General features: G+C 42.3%; 2 protein-coding genes across 4 annotated transcripts in view; one reads left to right on the forward strand and one right to left on the reverse strand.

Annotated features, from left to right (window-relative positions):
* CDase (neutral ceramidase) overlaps window positions 1-19,147 on the reverse strand; it is a 192,232-nt gene that overhangs the window by 148,226 nt on the left and 24,859 nt on the right. The gene's annotated exons all lie outside the window — the stretch shown is intronic.
* The window catches only part of trv (trivet), a 68,951-nt gene continuing 60,436 nt past the window's right edge, over window positions 10,633-19,147 (forward strand). For all 3 annotated transcript variants that reach the window (XM_018113581.3, XM_089265469.1, XM_030383040.2), the window contains exon 1: window positions 10,633-11,559. In XM_018113581.3, coding sequence (XP_017969070.3) covers window positions 10,648-11,559 — 912 coding nt within the window. In that variant the 5' untranslated portion in view covers window positions 10,633-10,647. The remainder of the gene's footprint in view (window positions 11,560-19,147) is intronic.

Genomic DNA, 19,147 nt, shown 5'->3' on the forward strand with positions numbered 1-19,147 from the left:
CGCATTCAGACAACTATTCAAAATATGAATTAAATTCACGGTGCGATAGGTTGACTGACAGATTGAGGGCGTGGCTGGAGGGGGCTGGTAGAGGGAGGGGTGGTTCAAAGTACTTGAAACTCTGCAGTTAATTAAACTCGCGTTTAAGTCGCGTTCAGTTTGCAAAAGTTGCGTCGTCGCTGTTGAAAGGCAACAAACATATTTTTTATGCGTTCTACATTTTTTATGGCCCAATAATTTTTCAATTAGAGCAGCTGCCATTCTGCCGAGCAATAAATGAAATGCTGCATTGGCCTCCACAGCGCAGTCTTCACTGTGCTCCAAATTAACAGACATTTAGTGCCAGACGGCGGAGTGGAGCGGAGCGGCGTTGACTGCAAGTATTTGTAAATTATGTTAATGACAGCACATTGACTTTATTATGGCCATAGTCGCGGCTGAAGATGCCGCCCGGATAGATGTGAGGGGCTGGGAACGAGGCAAATTTAGCAGCCAAGTTGAAGAGTTAAACACGGCTCAGCTCAGCGAGCAAACACAAAACTAAGATCTTGGCCATTTGACTTCAATAGGGCGTTTAAGTAAACTAAATGATTCTACGCTGGGCAAACGAAACTAGAATAAAGTTTATGGATCATAAAAATAGTTATATTATCATATATAAAATAATAACATTTAAGTAAGGAAAATATTGATGGAGTGAAAAGCGAGCATTGCTCTCTGGTTATATGTAATATATATGTGGCTATAGGTAATCTATATAATGATATATAGTGAGTTAATACTGTACTATGATTATCAGAGACTCTTTTCCAAGTTTCTCAACTCTGTTTACTTTACTCATGTTTATGTTCAACTGTTGCAGTAATAAAAGTGAGAGAAAGAGATAGCCTGTATAAAGCTGCTGTAGAGATATATGAGCCGAGTGAGCTTGCGTATCAGCTATAATCTTAATGAAAGAGAGAGGAAAAGAATGACAGAGTGGGAGAGAGTTGAGGTAGCAATTGCCGAATATAGCATCGGGTTCAGCTTAGTGGAAAGGCGATGGTCTAAGAGGCTTATTCGAATATGAACGTGGTGGACAAAAAAAAGGCGAGAGCACACTGGATATATTTGCATATATACATTAATATAAATACATGTATTTTCGCTATTTTCATGTGACATTCATTTGATAAAGTACAATAATAGAATTAATACACCATATACAGCTAATATTCTAGTATTCTAGATATTATTCTAATACTTCACCTTTTATGTGATATTCGTGTCATAAAGTACAATAATATTTATATAAATATAAATATCATTAATTGTATAAATAATTTCAGAAAAAAAAAAAATGAAATTCATTGAAAGCTTAAAAATGATATTAAACACTATAGTAGCTAGAAGATATTTAAATAATTATGCATTAATGTAATGAGCTACAAAATTTGTTTATATATATATATTTTTGTGTAATTTTCTTCAGCACAATTTGACATATAATCATGAAACTCTTTAGCCAATTAATGAGTCCACAAATGATTAAATTGTGCTAAACAAATTAACGTTCTGTGACTAAAGTAATTTGCCTTACAGACGGTTCAGTAGATCTCAGAACTTCTGTGATAATCCATCACTAAATTTGTTCCTTTAAGGTTTGCCATGCATATATCTAAGACTTTAATGATGTCACAGAAATAAAACGAATTTCTGTAGAAACTAATCTTGAATAATGAATGCATGTAAGGAAAACTTATTTTGAATGATTGGCCAAATGAATCGATAAACTAGTTTTCCACTTAAATTTCAATTTTGAGAACTCATTTTACGTAAAGAAAATATTTGATGAGCTGCTTAAAGTAGTTTAATGCGAAATTTTGCGCTTTAGCCTTTTGATTGGATTCTCTTTGCAATAAATGGGAATCAAATTTGATTTATTACGAAAGAAATACATGAATTTTAATTTAGAATTTATAGGCAACCCGTAGCAGCGGCTCATCTATCGCTCTAGTCCACGTTTGGGAGCAATTTAAGGACTTTAAATTTGGCTTTAAGCACATTCCACATGGCTAATCGATTGGCCTTCGTTCGGCTGGCTGCTCCACGGGAATTAAGTGGGAAGCTCTATGGGAATCCATGTGGAGCGGCCTGTTGTGCGTTTCCGGCGGCACTTGTGACACCCAAACAGCTGCCTGATGGCGTCTGCTGCGTGTCTGGGGCTAATCCTCGACAGGCACGTTTTCGTGTGCCGCTTAAAAATTGCAGCAGGGGCAACGCAAAGGCTCACAGGCTCACATGCGGAAGTGGGGGTGGCGATGGCGTTGGCGGCGTTGTTTGCTTTTCATTTCCTTGAACAGCTGCCATACGGTCGTTGTCCCGTCCATATCAATGGAAGCCGGGGATCTCGAGCAGCCGGCAGCAGTTGGTAAATAAACAGAAGCAACTTGGGCAATCGCTGAGAATGAGAATATACATACATACATACATATGTATGTATATACATGTATTTTTTACTTTCTTAAGGTTTCGTCTTGATGCTCGCGGTCGCATTTTTATGCGACTAATTTGCACGACAATTAGAAGGTCGCTGGCCAGGGCCAGACGACCGTTAATGAAAGCGCCCGATAAGAAATTTTAACGAATGCCAAATGGGCGGCTGGGGCGCGATGCTTGCCAAAGGGAAGATGTGCCAGATGGCTGATGGCAGAGTCTGCACTGAAAAGTAAAGTAAATGTTTACACAGAAAAATCTGAAAACTGAAAATTTGCATAATTTGTCAATGTGCGGGAGCTCGGCTGTCTGCGTAGATAAGTTGCGAATATTATTCATGGCTTTTTGGCTGGCCACCTTTTTTTTGTTTTTTTTTTTTTGGTTTCCGTCCCTTGTCCCGCGTGCCGTTGGCCATTGTGCTGGGTGAACGTGGGCGCAGAGCGCCGATAATGTCACATACGCCTGCCAAAGATTCGACGATAGTGTCCGTTCGCTGTCAAAGTGGACGCCGGTCGCATGCGAGGTGTCCTGCGCTCAACAGGATGAACAGGATGTGCCGGCTGTGCATGCCACAGTTGCCATGGGTTGTTGTGGCTGTTGTTGCATTGTATCGTACTTTTAGCAGCCGAGAGAGTTTGTTTCGTGCTCGCCGACCTCGTCGGCCTCGTCGGCTCTAACTGCGATACAAGACACCAACACAACTTTCGCTCTCGAGCGCAACGTCCACGTCGTGTTTTATTCTGTATCGTGTTTATGTTTACGTTCCGTCCTTGTATCGTGCCCCGCCGTCGCCCCCGTCTAAACAAATGGTAAACAAAGCGCAGAGGCGTCGTTATCACCAGGGTCTTATAGCCCAACTGCTTGTCAATCAATCCAGATAAATGTTGAGTGCCGCCATTTTGTCCAACAATCGAAATGATTGTCCCGCACATATCGAGTACTGTAGCCACCTCCCAGTTGGGTATATAAGCAGCCCTGGTCTGTACATAGCCCCGAGTTGAGACTCCGCCTCTGTGCTGTATATGCAGCACGTTGCGCTGCCTGCTGACGTTTTACTGGCGCTTCTCTTTGTATTGGTGAGTCCCGTTGCAGCATGCTGAGAGCTGAGAGCGCACAAAAGCGTGCTCGGAATTCGTGCGCCTCGGTGGTGGTTTCCTCGTCCATACACACACACACACACACGAAGGTTTGGTTGCATGGGATCTGCATGACATGCGGAATGCGCTACAGTTACTATAGTGAATTTTATTCTAGTGGATATCATTAGAGTTTCCTATTTAAGGATTTCCATATTATTATAGATAGAACTTATAGCGAAATATAACTTATATCTATATCTATATCAATCCGTCTATCTCCCTTCCCTATCTATTTATCTATCCATCCATCTATCTATCCACATATCTTTCTATATATCTATCCATCTATCTATATCCGTCTGCTTCCCTATCCATCTATCCATCTATATTTTTATTCTTCTACCCATCTATCTATATATCTATATATCCCTCTGTTTTCCTATGTATCTATCCATCTATATTTCTATCTATCTATACATCTATCTGTCTATCTATCTATCTATCTATCTATCTATCTATCTATCTATCTATCTATCTATCTATCTGTCTATCTATCTATCTATCTATCTATCTATCTATCTATCTATCTATCTATCTATCTATCTATCTATCTATCTATCTATCTATCTATCTATCTATCTATCTATCTATCTATCTATCTATCTATGTATCTATCTATCTATCTATCTATCTATCTATCTATCTATCTGTCTATCTATCTATCTATCTATCTATCTATCAGATGAGCAATTATATCTATGCCCATATATATAGTGTCCTCCTTGTGTAGCGCACTTTTAGCCTTGAACAGAGCGCAACGTGTTTGAAAGGCAAAGAGTTGCTCTCGTGTAAGGCTTGAGCTGCAGCTGAGCTGAGCGATGGCTACAGCAGCTTGGCTTGGCAGCAGCTGGTGGTGGCTTCGTCTTTTGGCGACTCTCTGGCATCGCATCTTCAAGGGAATCGTGCAAATTAGCATATCAAATGCCATGAATGGCACAAATGCACGCTGAGCGGGGTTCACAGTGTGTGTGTGTGTGTATTTATTACTCATACGCCGCATTACACGAGCGAATGAGCGCAAAAGGGGCGGTGCGACAAAGCGTGCATAGTATGAGTTGGTACAATTGACGCAGCTTTCGTTTTTAAGCAAACACACACACACACACATACACGCTCTCACACACAGAGAGTTGCATGCGCTTGTGTGTATGCGTGTGATTTAGTTGCACATGATAATGTCAACCACAGCCTTTTATAGCTGTAGCCTAGCTGAATTTTTTGTTCGCTGCTTGGGTTGGCCATTGTGTATGTGTGTGTGTGTGTGTATATGTGTCCACGCTTTGCGTGCTTGTGCTGCTGCGGCGCTGCCAGGGCCAACTGAACTACCTAGCGCCGACCGCCCAGTTGGCTCTTCAGTGTTAATTCGTCGACACGAGACGCTGCGTTCCGCTACAAAGTCAACGTCAACGTCAACGTCTGCTGTAATTGTCCTGAGCCGAGCGGCCCAGCACCCGGTAAAAGTGCGTATATCCTTGTGCTGCGCTGTTGTTGTTTGTTGCCGCCAACGTCGCGAGTTTTGTTGTGCTTTTGCAAAAAGAGCTCGATACAACACTAACTGTGTCATTGCTCAGCCGACTTGTGCTGCCTCTCTGTGTGTGTGTGTGAGTGTGAGTGTGATATCGCTATCGTTGTGTTGGTGTAGGCAACCGAGAGGAGCGTCGGCTCATGCAATTGCGTTGCGCCTGCGAATGAGTGTGAGTGCCGGCGCTCTCTATGCGGTTCCTCTGCTTGTTGTATTTGTTTTTTTTTTTTTTTTTTATTCATTTACACACGTGGCGCCTTGCGGCTTGCTGCTCATTTGCTTGTTGTGGCCTCGCTCTCAAACGCAAACAAACAGCTGAGAGACTCAAAGACGTCGATCGCTGTCCGTAAGGGCTCTGCTTTTCCAGAAGCAATATAAATTCAGAATTTTTCATATTTCGTTTGTGATTTTAGACTGCGAAACGTTATATTATTAGCAATTAATGCCTAAAATAAATAAAAAGTACCGGGATTGTTAAAGTAAACTGAAAAGGAATTTATATTAGTGTTAAATATATATAATATAAATAGTCTAAGTAGATCATGAAATCTGAATGATTTCCATGTTAAATTTAGAAAGTCTAGAAAACACAAACAAAACAACTAAATTATTATTATTAAATATTTTTGGTTCCCAATGCTGGTTACATTTATTTTATTTATTCATTTTAACTTATATAAAATACGTACACGGTCAATTCTGTCTACTCCATTAAGAATGTTCCCGGACGCAAGACCTGATCATCAATCTGTGTGAGATTTGATCATGTATAAATAATCATGAATGATTTGTATATTATATTTCGACATCACTCTTCAATGTTTTATAATCTGAAAATTAAAGTAATATACTTGCAGTTTAAGTTGTTTTAAGTTTAGTTAAATATCAATTAAGTTAAGAAATTATTGAAAAGCTACTGAAGTCTTAGTTGCAATAGTTGCAGGAAGTATCCCAATAAAGTTTTTAAATTATATGAATATAAATTACGGTATCCAAATCATTAAAATATTATGTGTAGCACTCAATGGTTTCAGAAATATCTCTCAAAATTTCTCTTTAGAGAAGATAAGTGTATTGAAAAGGTTATAGTATAGAATGCTCTGAAAGATATTAAAAATTGTAATATCTTAAGAGTAAGGAAGCTTTGGAAAATACAATATATATTGGTATGGAAATTCTGCATATGATTTGCAGATGGTCTGCAATTTATCTCATTGATTTTATATATATATATATATTAAACACCTTATAGCTTTTATATGAAGAGATATGTAGTACCTCACTTGACTGAATTTTCTCATTTCAGAAATGTTATTGGCCTTAAATATGAAATCATTTTAAACTCTCCATTCATTTATGAATATTTTGATTTGATATTTGCTTATAGCTGAGTCGGATACAATTCCTTAGATTATACAGATAAATATGGCATTTATCTGACTCAGTTGTGCTCAAGTCTCTCTTAAGGTTTTGTCCCTATCTTGAACAGAAGCAATTCAATGCGATTCGCTATCTACGTAGCAAAAGCTAAACAGTTCACTAAATAACTGTTCAGTTTACTAACAACAGTTGGCTTAAGCCGAAAAAAGTTATGTCGAATGAGTTTTTAATGTAAAATTGAAAACATTTTGAGCTGGAATTACTCTAATCTCGGCTTGTAAATTGCAAGCCAAACAGAATGCGATAGATTTGGAAATACAAAGCAGATTACATATTTTAATGCCATATTTAAATCTCATACACTCAGTGGGCGCCTGGTATATAATTTATGGAAAAACTTTCGAACCCAAAAAGAGATTTTTTACCCGATGCTTCATTAATTTATGAATACCAAATTGTATGCTGACATTGCCCAACAAAAACTATTTAAAACTTACGCCTGCGACAAGGGTTCCTGGCCCGAGTCCCCCACAAGCTTCAGCTTCAGCTAACAGACATCAACAGACCCACCGACCAGTATATCACCCCGCCCGTCCCTCCCCCCGCCGGCTCAATTCAGTTTGGTGCATGATTGAAGTACCCGCATGTGCGGAACATTTTAAATATTTACAAAGATATTTCAAAAAACGCTTTTGGCATGTTTTGTTGCCGTTGCCGTTGCCGGCGTGGTCAGAGGTCCACAGTTCTGCAGTCGTTTGGCTTGTGTCGAATGTTTTTTGCTCACTTTTTGGTCGGGCGTCCATGAGGGGGAAGTTCAACTTCAAATGCGGCATAAGGGCAACGTTTGCCAAGGGCCACTGGGTGGGTGAGTGGGCATGGGCAGGGGCAGGGGGCGGGTGCGTCACTTGAGCGCGCGTGTGTGTCCTTTTAGGCAAGTGTCAAAAACCGTTGGTCAAAAAACCGTATGGCAATTATTCAACACAATTGAATATGAAGTGTGGCAAAGGCAGCGGACCAAGCCGACGGGCGGGAGGCAAAAAAAGTTGCAGCGCTTGGCAAATAATGAAAAATACACCCACATCAGTATTTTTTGGCTGTCTGCACACACACACGCATACACCTACAAAGACAAACACAAACAGCAACACACACACACACACACACACACATGGAAACACTGCCAACATTTCCGCACCCTTTTCATGCCAGAGATGCTCTTGTTGCTGTTGTTGTTGTTGTTGCTGTTGTTGTCGCTGTGCAGTTGCTGCCGCCTGGCAATTTTTCGGTGATAAAATATTTAAATTTAATTAAGGCCACCAACGAGCAACACGATTTCCGTGCCATGGTCAAAGCAGGGTGCTGTCCATGCCGGCCAAGCCAAGAGGAGTCAAGAGGCCCTCTCCAGTTTCAGTATCAGCATGCCGTGCCCTCTCTCGCCGCCGCTCTCTCCATCCGCCTTTCTGCTGCCGCCCCGTACATTTGCGGGTGGTGCGTTTTGGAGGCTTTCGGGATTGGCCAAGAAATTCATTAAAAATTTTTGCTTTGATGTTGCCAAATTCTTTTTCAAAGTTTTTATGTACTTTTGGCTTTTGTGCAAGTGGCGCATGAATCTCCCACGGCAACAACAACAGCAACAGCAACAGCAACAACAACCCAGTCACATCTTGCACATATTTTTTTGTGGCAAACTGAGCTTAACCGCTTTCCAACTGCCAATGCTTATTTCATGCAGCTCACTAGCTCACCCTCTCTCCATTCGCTTTGTAATTAAGCTGCACAGTGGCCAAAACTCTCTCTCAGGCAGCTGCTTCCTGCTCTTAGATAAGCTCTTTGGCAAACATATTTGAACGAAATTTAAATTGAACACGCTGCCAAATTGTTGCGAAAGCAAAAGTTTCTCATGCCGCCAGCTCAATCGCCAAAACTTGTTATGGTTATATATGTATATATTTTTGCTAGTTGTTGTCGTTGTTGTTGTTGCTCTTTCTGTTGCCGTCTTGTATCTTAAACTATTTGATATGTTCGTGGGCTTGCAGCACTTGAAAACTTTTGATCTTGAGCAGAGAGTTTCATTTTTATTTTTATTTTGTATTGTATGTGTGTGTGTGTGTGTTGGCTTTTAATTTTGTGCAAATATTTTTCATTGTGCGTTTGAAGTATTTTTGGAATTATTAGAAAATATTTGAAATGGTCCCAAACAATGTTCGTGCGCCCCGGAAAGGTGCCTCTCATATTGTGGCCACCTAGCCGAAATATGTGCAGGGCAGAAGTGGGCAGAAGTGTGCAGAAGTTCAAGCTCCTAGAGATTAGGCAAACTCAACAAGCGCAAAGTATTAAAGTCCTAACGACTGAAAGGGAATTTCTAAATTTCGGGCAAATATTTAATTAAAGAGTTGCTAACTTGACTTACGAACATTAATAAGCAAATCCCTTGAGAATTGTCAAGTTGAGAGATAAATTATTTGCAGCCATGTTGCTATACTATAAGTAAACTTTGATTCAATAGAATAAATAAAGCAACTGCATTTGCATTGATTTCTCAGCTGATATTATGACTAGAATTTATAAAGATTTCAGTTTCAATTAAAGTTTACTTCTGCTCTGATAATAGAGATATAAATTAAGCAATTCTCAGCACATTTAATTAGTTTAAAAACCTTTTGTGATCACCTCAGTAGATGATTGAATGCTCTGCTTCTTCTTATAGCTTGGCTAGATTCCGCATGCTGAACACCATGTTCTGAGCTGCTGGCAGCTGTCGAAGGTGGACTGTAAAAACAATTGTGGCAATTTATTGAAAACTGCTCGAAACAATGAGCTGGCAGGGGGCGTGTCGGGTGGTCGGGTTAGCTGGGCAGCAGCAGGTGCAACTGTAATAGCAACCGATGCTGGGCATGTTTACGTGTTTTTCACATTTAAAATTCCATTGTTTGGCTTCTGATGGAGGCATTCGTTTTGACAAAGTGCGTAAAAGCATGGAGGGAATGCAACAGCATGAGGCAATTGCAGCAGGGCAGGCTGCCAATTTCGTAAGCATAAGCAGGAGGCGCAGGCAAAGAGGGCCATGGCAAGCTGCATTTTGTCTTGCTGTTGCTGGCTGCTTGCTGCTATTGCTATTGCTATTGCTGTTTGTCAAAGTTGCCATTTCAGGCGTGCTGAAATGAAAAGCAAACCTTTTTAACAGCAACAGCAATAGCAGCAACAACAACAACAGCAACAACAGCAATAGCAACAGCAAGAGCCGCCGCACCGACCATATGCTCTATACCTATAGTATTTTCGGTTTTCACACTCCTTCATGGCAGGACTGGGAGCTGCGGAGCTGCAGGACTGGCAAACTCAACAGGCGCACACGGGGCGTGTACCAAATTAAAATGCACTCAGCTGAAAAATTGGTTTTCTCGTTTCTGAAAAACTTTGAGTGATTTCTGAGAGTCTCTAACGAGTGCCAGCCCAGCGGCCAGAGAGAGAGAGAGAGAGAGGGGGGAGAGAGAGAGAGAGTGGGAGCGGGCAGCCCTCGGCTGGATATGTAAGCAACAACCAGCTGCCGTACAGCAGGCAGGAGGCGGCAGGAGGAAGCAGCAGTCGCACATGGAGTCTAAGCACAGGCAAATGGATGTTTTTGTTATGCCCACACAATTTCAAAGCACCTGAAATTACGCATTGTTTTTTTTTTTGCGAAATTATTTTAAGAAATTGTAATCAAGCGTGTCGAAGGTTTTGCTGCCGCGCACAACAAAAATTATTCATAAATTGCCAGAGACCCGAGCCGGGGAGGGGCGAAAGGAACGACATGGACCGCTCTCTTTCTAATCAAAAATTAATGTAGCCAAAGTTGAGACTGAGGCATATTACACGATATATGTATATAATCAAGTTGTGCAAATATAAAGCACAGAAGCAGAAGAGGAAGAATGTGTAGTTGCAGTGGCTTAAATTTGTGAATTGTGGGATAAGAAAAGTAGTAGTAAGCAGTAGCTGACCCTAATATATTCTAATCTTTACTAGTTAGTACATCTTACTTCTATTCTTTATACTCTTTGCAGTTAAAGTAAGCTCTCGCAGCACGCCGTCAAGTTGGATAATCTAGGAGCTGCACAGTCCGCCAGTCCTGCGGTGGGACTGCGCCTCATGGGCATTCTGCCCTGCTCGCTGCAGTGGCAGTCAACGCCAACGCCGACGCCAACGTCAGCGCCGACTTCGGCAGCTGGCGGCAAAGCGCCCAGGCTGAGCTACTCCAGCACAGTGGCGCGCGCCAACAGCAATCCGTATCCGCTGCCTGGCAGCAACAAATGCTGCAACAACAGCGATCAGCCGCCGCCGCCAGCAGCCAGCTGCTGTCAGGAGTGCCGCTGCTGCCGGCGGAGCTATGAGCACCTGCCCATGCCACGGCTGCAGCAGCCGCCGCCGCCACCGCCGCCGCAGGTGACAGCAGCGATGCAGGCTCAGCATCAGCATCAGCACCCACATCAACCGCCTCCGCAGCAGTTCAGCTGCATCACAACGCTGCAGCAGACGACAACAACGCAGCAGCTGCCGCCGTTTCCCTGCCTGGAGGCAGCTGGAGCGCCTGCGCAGCAGCCAGCCGCTGGCAATTGTCAACAAACGAGGACTCCCTGCCACGCCCACTGCAACAGCTCTGCCAGCTGCCACAGCAACTATGACTTTGCCTTGAGCTACAACAACAGCCACAGCCATACAAACAGCAACAACAACAACAGCAGCAGCAACAACAACAACACTGCACCGCCTATGATATTTGTGCCCTTCAGTATGCCTGTGCCGCCCCAGACAGTGCCTAATCCGTTCTCGCATGCTCCCAAGGACTCGGCGAAGCCTTTCAGTCAAACGCGCGCACCACCGCCGCCGCTGCCGCCACCGCCGCCGCCCTCGCTGCTGCTGCCGCTTGCATTTCAGTGCCACTACCAGACGCCGTTGCCCATCGCCGGACCGCTGCCCGCCCGAGCACCGCCAACACCGCCCCCGCGGCAAGTGTTGCCGCTGAAAGTCGTCGCTGCGGCGGCCATCAGAGCGCATCAGCAGGTGAGTGCTGAGTCCATGCATTTTATCCACACTCGGGTGTTATCGCTGTGTGCATCGGATTGAGTCAGCAAAAGGTTGCAATTTGTGTGCATGTTCCTCGGCGCGTGTACTTAATATTTAGTAGTTAAGAAGAGCTGCACAAAACTTCAATTTGCATAAACATAGAAGACAACAGCAGCAACAACTGCAGCTAAGTCGAAAGCTTTGCAATACAAATTCGGTGCATGTTGCTGGCGAGATTTAACGCAGAGGCAGCACACAAAAAATCAAAGTTACATGGACAGGAAATACAGCAGCGGCGAGCGGAAGTGAGAGAACAGGCTGCGCTGATATTGAAGGCAAACGAGACGATAGACAGAGAGAGATGGGCAGATAGCGAGCTGGGGCGGGGCGGGGAGGCAGGGCTGGAGCTGGGGCTCACGAAAATCTAATGCATATCCTAGTAAGATCATCAACACGAAATTTTACAGCAAACTCATGTCCAAGGATGTGGAAATAAACTTCTTGTTTTGCAGCAGCTCCTGCCGTTCCGGCTGCTGCTCCTCCTCCTGCTGCTGTCCTGCGCTCAATGACTTTTGCATTTAATATGAGTAAAGGAGCGAGCAGAACAACAACAGCAACAGCAACAGCAGCTAAAAAATGACAACAAACTACTGAAACCTGTGCTCAGCTTTTGGGGTTGGCTGAGCTCAGCTCAGGCCGAGAGTCCTGAGTGCTGTCCAGCGACATGCAAACGCGCCTTGTAAATTACGTTCTTGCTTGCCAGTTGTTTTTCCCTTTGCTTTCGTTTTTGCTTTTGTTTTTGGCCAAAGGCAAGGACTCGGATCCAGCTGCACAGATAGCGTGTGCCTTGTATATTCCGCACTTCTTTTTGTTTCGGGCAGCGCTTTGTCTGCTTGTGCATAGCAGATCAGTATATTCTGATTAAGAATCAGCAGCAGCAGCAACTGTAGTTGAGCGTGCACACATACTAGCTTACAGGTTTAAAAGAAATACATATATATTTGTATACACGCAGAGCTTCGCTTAGCACCCACCTGCAACTGCTAAAACAAGTATGAAAATTCATAAGCTCACAGCTAGCAATTTGAAGTTTCAGTTTCAGTTTCAGTTTCAGCTCAGCTTCAGCTTCAGTTCTCTCCTTTGCTGACAACTTGCAGTTTGTCAAATTTCGCCTTCGGTCGCACTTACTTTGAGCGTGTTTGCCGGAGACACATCATCTAGAGCATTTTAAATAAACATAAGCAAAATGCATATTAGGCGAAGGACCTCTTTACTCTTGGCTCGTTTCACAGCATGTTTCTTACTTGTGTTCATTCATTCGCCTAAGTAGTTTTATTTAGCTCTCGAAATGTATGCTACAAAGCATTTGCCACGACCCCAACCCCACCCAACCTCCGCTCCATTCAGTTTTTTTCTTCGTCTTCTGCACATTTGAATGTTAAATCTTCCATGAAATGCCCTTTTTCTGAGTCTGTGTGTGTGTGTGAGTGCCTTTGTAACATATCCATAACTGTCCGTTCTAAGACACATTCACATATCTGTATTGCGTGTGTGTGTGTCTTGCGGTCTGGTCTTCAACTACAACTTAACAATGCCTTGCCTTCATCTTTCAAACAGTCCAACCGACGAAATTCGTTTGTTTTTCCTGCTCGACGTTCGTCCATTTATAGTTTACTCATATTTTTTTTGCCTCTTCAGCTCTTCTTCTTCCTTTTCAAAAGTCGAGTCTGCAGCACAAAGAAACCATTTATGTACTCACTTTAATGTTTGCACTTGGTCATTGTTATAATGCACTCCCACTGCAGTTCCACATGACTCTAGGTGTTTGTTTGTGTGCTTCGCTCATGTGCGCTCTGGGATCTGCAGTTGTTGTTTTGCCAAAATACTGCACTCGAGCACCCATGAAGCTTTTCCCTTTTTATATCACTCTCATCCGGGCATCCGGGCGGCAGACCCCAATTGACCCGCCCACAGCATTATGCTAAAATAACACTCGGTCGGAAAATAATAATTGCTCCGTTCATATTCCATGTGCCATTGCGGAGCTTTTTAAAGCGGATTTCGGTGTTAGAGCTTCTGTCGGTGAGCATGGTGATCAAATGGTTGGCGAGGGGGCGGCAGGTGTGGCTGGCAGCCTTTGGTCTTAGCATTTGCATATTTAAGCAGCTTCATATGTTCTGCATTTGGCCCCATTTTTGGTAAATCCAGGTGTTGCAGCCTCTTGTTGCATCTGAGTGCCATAAGATTTTGTACGATTTGAGCCACAAGCAGAAATTTAGAATCTGATGATTATGTTGCGTGCAAAGCAAAGATTTATTTATTTGTATTTTCTTATTTTTTAGTAAGCAAAGGAGAATTATTTTCTAAGATCTACATACTGAATTTAATATTAGAGAACATATCGAGCACCTCTGAATTTTAGCTCTTTCAACTTACCAAAGCTCTAGGTTTACGAATTGAGACTGCGATTAAATTTTTAGTTTCTTCATTTTACTCATATTATATGCATGCATAATTAAATATGTATGTGAAAAATAAATTTGACTGTGAACAACGTCAGCTTGGATATAATTTTTCTAAGAAATTTTCAAGTTAAATGAAGACAGGAATTTAATTAAAATATTTACATATATTAAATGATTAAATATATTTTTTTTATGAGCTGCATAATTGTTCAGAGTTCTTTTTTCCCTTCATCAGTAATTTTCATATAATTTTGTTTTTTTTCCTAATAAACAAAAAATATTTTAAGCTTTCTATTCGTTTTTCAAACCATCTATACTCTAATTATTTTTAGCTAATTAAATATCAAATGACAACAGCAAATGATTTTAATTCCTTACATTTTCGACAGAATTCGTATACCCTAAACTCAATGAAAAAGGGAAGTCAATCCATTATAGTTTTATGAAAATGTTTGTAATACATTTGAGTATTTTATATTATATGAATTATATTTAAAAGCGCGATTCCGTCGGAACTCAGAGGAATTTCCTAGTTGAACATGGTCTCATATATCATATATATTGAAGCTTCTGAAGAAATGATTCATTTTTGCTGGCCGAATCGCTCTTGACCGGCTTTTGGCACTTTAAAATGTCATTTTTCTGGCCAGCTCGTGTCCAGGCAGCAGAATCCATTTATCCGCTTATGGATGCCAAAAGACGACGTTGCTATTTGTTCTTTGTGGCGATCGAAAGGCATTGCGAAAGACAGAACGTGAAAAAAGCAAAAGCCGAATGAAATTAAGCAGCTCCCAGAGACCAAAAGCAAAGACAATGGATGTTGGCTTGGAGCTGAAACAAACAGTCACGTTGAGGTGGCGCCAAATAAAGTGCAGAGGCCAATGCAGCGGCAGGAGGCGGGGGGAGCGGAGCAGAGCGGAAGGCTGTACGCGTATCCTTTGAATGCGAGTGGAAGTGGCCTAATGGCCTCGGGCTGATGTGTGATGCATGGTCCGTCCGTAAGTGAATTCATATTTTATATACCGTTAACATACCAATAAAAAGCCGGACAGGACAAAGGATACTGAGTGCTTGTGGGGAAGCAGCGAGAGAGAGAGAGAGAGAGAGAGAGAGAGAGAGCAGTGCGAGGCAAAAAGAAAAACCAAACGAATCGTTAACTGATGTTGTCATTACTTTGACACATAGAAATACAGAAATAGAGAAATAGAGAAGTACAGCAGTACAGAAATACAGGCGAAGGACACGCCGAGGCAAGGCGCAGTGCAGGCAATGGCTCTTGATACTTTAGCCAAAAGAAATCCGATATTTATGTCAGGGGATGCAATATCAAAGCAACGCTTTGTGGCCGGCGCCAACAGCTGAAAGCTTTGTGCGATGCTGAAATGACAGTTGAAATGGCAAATTGGACAAGTTAACAGTAAAAACGGCGCGATGCGACCGAACGTGAAAAGCGATGCCAACAGCGCAAATCAAAGCCCTGACTTGGGCCCTGAGCCACTAAAAAGAGCTCGCATTGTGCTGTAATACAACTGTGACAGGACTACACGAACAGCTGCTGCTGTTGCTGCTGCTGTTGCTGCTGCTGTTGCTGCTGCTGCTGTGGTGACTTTCTCGCCTTTCATACAGCTGGCTGGCTGTGCTAATCAGTTGCAGCAAATGCTTCATTCCACTCAAGTTCGCCCCAATGTCCTGTGAGGCCTGAGCCCACCATGGGTTGCCATGGCTCACAGTGCGCTGTTAATTTAATCTGTGCAGCGGCCGCGAGGTGGCGTTACTGAAATTCGATGGTGTTGAATAGCGTGTATTTCACCGCATCTACAAATACATATGCAGCAGCAATTGTGTGCGTGAGTGTGGTACGCATTGCCAAGAGTTGCCCAAATAAAAAGGACGATGCGAACTGCGAACGTCGCAGCAGCAGGAGCAGCAGCTGCCGAGGCGACTTCGTTTTCGCTATTTTTGCTGCTGCCACTTGAAAGCTTTTACCACAATGTAGCTGTATGTGTGTCTCTCCCTGTGTTTGTGTGTGTGTGTGTGAGCCTGTCAAGTGCTTCTTTGTTGAAACTGCTTGCGCTCACGGATGATGTGTCCGTGTGAATCTCCTCTCCATCTGTGTGTGTGCGTGTGTGTGGCGCCAAATTTCAAAAGCAAGTCGCTGTGAAAGCTCTTTATTTTTAACGGTTTATTTTACCTGACACTCGAAGAGCTGTAAGCAGGCTTGCGTTTGAAACTGTAAACGTTGCCAACAGCCTCCTCACCCCCCCTCAGAGCAGAGCAGAGCACACGACACGCCGGATGCTTTACAATCAAAAAGGCGTTAAGGACATACGCATCATAAATTTCTTTCATAGGCAGCTTATGCGAGATTTGCAACTATCAACTAAGTCTTCAAGCGACTGTCTCTGTTTAAGCTTTCTCTCTCTCTCTCTCTCGCCCTCTCTCTCTGTCTGTGTGTCTCTTTTTGTGTTGTGTTCTCTGTGGCTGAGGTCAGGCCAGCAGTAGGAACGCGAATTAAATGCAATTGACAGTCGCAATTTCAAGCGAGCTGTCAGGCCAAATCCCAAACTGCCGCTCAGAGCAAAGGCGCGGGCCGGAGGCAGCAGCGGAACAGCTGAAGGGCGAAAACTAGAAAGAAAAGCAAACAGCAAAAACAACAAAATGCACAGCAACAGCAACAACAACAACAACAACAACAACAACTGGAACAGCGGCAGCTTAGCCAAACTGTGCTGTAACACAATAAAATGCAACCTCAACTGACAAAGAAAATGTTTCCTAATGTGGAACAAGAAATCGCTCGTGCGGGGTGCTGGAAAGGGAGGGGTGGGGGCGGCGCGCTGCAGCCACGGGGCGTGTCGCTGGCAGAGATAGACAACACGTAAACGAAACGACAATGCCAAGCCACGGCTGTCAAATTAAAGGCAGGCAGTCAAGCAGGCAGCTAACAGCGCCAGCGGAGTTTCGAACGCGTGCAACATTCTTGGCCCCAAACAAAAAATACGACAAGCACAACAACGGCAACAGCAATCCTGCGAGCGCAGGTGTCAAGAAGTTGGCTAAGATCTAAGCACGCTGATTGACATCAATGCAGCGCAAATGCTCAGCAGTATGCTACTATTAATATCCATACTCGACTAGAGGCTGACTGATGTTATTGGGCAAATGGCATTCCTAGTTGTGGATGATGAGCTGCATGTGCTATCAAAAGTTAGTTGAGTTGAAAATCAAACGGTAAATCTCAAAATAACAGAGAGCCAATTCTCTTTATAGACCAATATAACTGAACATGGAATAAAAATTTACAAGTCTGTCAGAAATACAGATCGAATCGCATGAGACTGCTGCAGTCGAGCGCTACTGACGAAATAATATTTCTTTTAGAGTTTGGGGCTTTATTCCCTCTTTATATATATTGCAGCAATGCCCAAACGGCTTGAGCTTCAACTTAATAATGGCTTTGTTGACTAGCAATAGTGAATATCAGGAGAGGGGGCATATAGAGACACAGCATGAAAATCGTTCTCTTGCAAAGCCAACTACAAATGCTGTGCCTAAAACTGTGCCTACAGTAGAGTCCACTTATAAATAGTCCATTCATAGCGATCGTCCGTTTAATGTGACGAAAATTTGATGTCTTAACTGATCCCCACAAATTTATGTGAGAGGGCCTTCGTTTACTTATAGAATCCGCCGGATATAACGACGTAAAACTGTCGGTCTCTATGTCTTAGCCGGACTCTGTGTTCATTCACTATAATACAGCCTGAAATGTAACTTTAAAATGTATGGAAAACTTGTATTTATTAGAACTTAATGATTATAATATTCAAACTGATTTTTTACTATAGAGAGCACTGCTACTTATCCATATCCTGTACTCATAATTTGTTTGATTTTTTAGTTTTTTTTTATATCATGATAAATTGCTGATAAATAGGCAGCTAATTTACATTTTTTTTTTTTTTTTTTTTTTTTTTTTTTAATATAGTTTTCTTGCTGCTTTTGTAGTAAAATCTATATCACATTTATGAGCTAATTTACTACATCGAAAAATTATGGTTTGTGGCTTCAAATGCAAAGAATTTTTACTTAAATTACACTTTCAAGGGATCTCTCTATTAATATGTCATTTGAGAGTGAGAGAGAGAGAAAGAGAGAGAGAGAGAGAGAGAGAGATTTACAGTGACTACAAAAAGGTGTGGGGCAGACTCGCCTCTCCTCATTGACTAAGCAGCCATATCATAATTATCTCTACAAGGCCGTGGAAATATAAATAAAATTCAAATTTACATAAAATGCTAAATGATTGCATTATTTGTTAAAATTAAAAACTCTTATTTATATTATATTTCCAGCACTTACTAAAATTATCGCAGTCGAGTCGATCACGTATTGCTGGCCAGCCCAAGCCTAGCCACACAATCCATATCGAACTAAGCAAATACCTTTGTGCATTGCTGATTTAATTGTTCATCCAATTAAAATAATTTAATAAACCATAAAATAAATTTATGCAAATGGATGAGCTTGTATGTGGGCTAAATACGCTCGCACTTAGTGATATAAATAAATGAGTAAATTCCAAGATAACCAGGTGTGTGTGACCGTGCGTGTGTGTGTGTGTGTGCTCGTAATTAAATTGCCTTTTGCATTTAGTAAATTAAAGTTTACCAGCTTTAGCCACAAACTTAACCGTTGACCAGAGTCTATTAAGGATTTGCAATTTATGTGCCACGCCCAAAAAACACCAAGAGCCCGCAAATTGCAACTAATGTGAAGTTGTCTGCCAGTTGTTGTTGTTGTTGCTGTTGCTGTTGCTGTTGCTGCAATAACAATTTGCATTTGTTGTTGCCCGGCCTGGACTGGCCCGGTCTGGCCTGAGCCGGAGGTCGCATTCTGAGCCGACGTAAGTGAGCTTTACCGTACGGTGAGTTATTCAAGCATTCATTCAGTGTTCAGTTGAGCAACATCGAATGCCATTCGATACATGAAATAACTTTAGCTCGCTTTAGTTGTTTATTTTCATGTTGCTGTCTGCATGGAAATATTTGTGCAAATTCTTTTGGGGCTTATTTGCAAGTTTATACAATGGAAAATAGCTAACATAACTTGGCCAGTTC

This window comes from Drosophila navojoa, chromosome 2, assembly GCF_054131105.1.
Source record: "Drosophila navojoa isolate 15081-1374.11 chromosome 2, UAZ_NAV_1.0, whole genome shotgun sequence".
Lineage (NCBI taxonomy): Eukaryota > Metazoa > Arthropoda > Insecta > Diptera > Drosophilidae > Drosophila > Drosophila navojoa.